The sequence below is a fragment of the Papaver somniferum genome, chromosome 9, assembly GCF_003573695.1.
Source record: "Papaver somniferum cultivar HN1 chromosome 9, ASM357369v1, whole genome shotgun sequence".
Taxonomy (NCBI): domain Eukaryota; kingdom Viridiplantae; phylum Streptophyta; class Magnoliopsida; order Ranunculales; family Papaveraceae; genus Papaver; species Papaver somniferum.
Window position 1 is genome coordinate 89604641 of NC_039366.1, and position 2914 is coordinate 89607554.

At 34.5% G+C, this 2914-nt stretch overlaps 1 protein-coding gene across 1 annotated transcript; it reads right to left on the reverse strand.

Annotated features, from left to right (window-relative positions):
* Positions 1-436: 436 nt before the first annotated feature.
* LOC113312255 lies at positions 437-1550 on the reverse strand. Its single transcript, XM_026561017.1, has 3 exons — positions 1218-1550; positions 715-1175; positions 437-647 (listed from the first exon to the last, which is right to left on the reverse strand). Exons 1-3 carry the CDS (start codon positions 1548-1550, stop codon positions 437-439), a joined length of 1005 nt encoding a protein of 334 aa, XP_026416802.1.
* Positions 1551-2914: the final 1364 nt, after the last annotated feature.

Genomic DNA, 2914 nt, shown 5'->3' on the forward strand with positions numbered 1-2914 from the left:
ATAAGGAGTAAAATCGACAAATAATTATTTATTTCTTAGGATAGTTTGGGTGGTTGCACTATCAACTAAACATTCAATTTCTCCTTGAGACATTCCTACAAGTACATTAGGAAGGAATGTTACAAACAAATAAAAACGAACAATTTATCTCACTTCCTTTAGAGAATTTTGTTGTACTAGAATGGCGTCCTTTCCATTCTAATTTACATGCTAAACAACAGATTACCATAAACAAAGTAAAATTCTATAGAACATAATAGAAAATAAGTACTTATAGGTAATCCATATACACAACATAAAGATGGTAAGAACATGTTCAACAACAGTAAAACCTACTCAAACTATTAAACAAACGATGGTCTAAGATAACATAAAAACTTCAAAGCATCTAAAGGCAGATAGAGTCTAGCAAGCCATAAAACAAGAAACTAAATTCTTAGGCCCAAGCAAAATCAGGCACATCCATGGTTGGGGCAAAGTCCTCATTGCCCAGGAAGTCTGAAATTGTGAGGTTGACGTCAGGGGTCACATCATTTTCTTCCATATAGTGATCCTCTTGTTCGAGAGTTTCCCGGTACTTTTTGTAGCTCGCAGCTACATTGGTACTAGCCTTGCAATGCTTGTACCAATGTCTGGTACTTCCACACCTAAAACAAGGCGCATTTTTGTTCTACGACCTTTTTGTTAGTGGGATTTTTAGGTGTTTTCTCTAACTTAGGATCACTACCACTATGGACAAAATTTCCTTCTTTGTTCCAAACATTAGAGTGACCCTTACGTCCTCGACCTCGATTCTGTCCCTTACGTCCTCTTCCACGAGAGGTGTTATCTCCACGAGAGGTGTTATCTCCACGTGGGTATGGATCATGGGGATGTGAATTAGATTGTAGAGCCCTCTTTCCTTTGGGGTTCTTTCCCTTATTGACCTTGCCATGGTTAGCTTCGAGAACTTTCTTTTTCCCGAAAGCTCTGGCATTGTTATTGACAAGAATCTCATTGTGCCTTTCGGCCACTTGCAGTACGTTTATCAACCTACTGAATATGGTGATTCTTTTGTTGTCAACCTCTAAACGATACTGGTTCGCTAGTATCATGGACGAGGTGGGAAAGGTCGATAGGGTTTTCTGAATCATTTCCTCATCAGTAAGTTCCTTTCCACAAAAGTACATACGTGCCTGAATTTGCAGCATTTATTTTTGCAAATCATTCACTTTTACATAATCGAGGAAGCGGATTTCGTTCCACAGGACGTTCAATTGTGGTATTAAGGAATCATGAATATTCCCAAAACGGCTATCTAGGGCATCCCGTAGCTCTTTTGGTGTCTTCAAGTGATGATAACCCCAACGCAGGTTAAGATCGATATGCCTCTTGAGGAACATAAGAGCATTAGATTTATCTTTCTCAGTTACCGGAGCAGCGTCAGCAGATGGCTTGATAGTGGAGGTGAAGTCCATTGCCATGAATGTGGTTTCGCCATCAACTACCCAACTGTGGTACTCAAGTCCTGCTGAGTCCAAAAGTTCGAATTCTGGTCGAATTGGGTCCATCTACATAGACAAAATAAAGGACATTAATATGGTGCTCAAGTCCTTCTGAGTCCATGACAAATCCTGATATCATTTTCCCGTGACCAAATTTCTTTATGGCCAAGATGGATACCAAAACCAAATTTCTTTATGGTTTTGTGGGTAATATGGATATGTCATATAGTCCAATTTCTGATCATAACCCAGTCCACAAAATTAATTAACCAAGTTTTTTTTATGGTTTTAACAAGGAAACTTTGTTTGCAAACCAAATTTCTTTATGGTTTAGAAATTGCAAACAATTTGGTAATAAGGTTGACAAAATAGTCAACTGAAAATAGGTCTATTAAAAAAAAATAAACTACATGCCCATTTATCATTTATATACGCATATAAAATTATTGGAATTTAAGTCGCAATTAGTTTGCATATTTAGTAGCAAACCGTTTACGGGATAAAAATAGGTTTTGGTCAATATTTGTGACATGCATGAGTAATATCAACCTAAAATATAATACTAAGCATAAAGTACATGTCAAAAATTTACAATTTTTGAGGAAGGTCTAAAAAAAAATAGTATAACATACTAAAGAAATATGTATGGTAAATTATAACATATGGTGGAGATAACATCATGAATGTATACATATATGATGAAAAAAATTAAATACTAGAATATTTATGGTTTTCAAGAAAAATAATTAACATACATACATATGCATCATGGGTATAATAAATTTGCTAACAAGTAGAATGATATGATATCCTTCAAAGGTAATATCCATGCATGTATTTATTTATTTATTATTTAAAAAAACAGAATAAAAGAGAAAGTAAAACATCACATGGGGAGTTTGAAACAAAATCAGATGCCCCTTCTTTTTTTTTTTTTGTATAAGTAAAAAAAACCATATTTCTTGTGTGTCACATGATTTTAATTAATTAAACTAGAGATAAAAATGTCATTTTCATGTTAGAAGACAAGCATGTGATCATAATTAATTAAACTAAAGAAACAAATAAGCTATCACTATCAAGTTGAAAATCAACTAGTAAGAATTATTAAATACCAAAATTTATTTTTATTTCTAATTATTCAAAACTTTATAGATTAATTCCCAACAGACGACAAGAAACTAGTTGGAATCCTAACTACAAGCTGGGCTCCAACACCCTTCTGATTGCAATTCCTAATATGTGAAAAAAGAAATTACATTTCTTGGCACCAACATCAAACCTAGACAAATGATTATGCAGCCTCTTAAGTAAACCCACTGTTTCTTCATCAAGCTCGCCAAACGCCGTGAAAGCCAGGGTACCAAAATCATAACCCAGAGCCAAACACTTGTCCAAATATTTTTTATTTTTAAGAGTGATGGCATTAC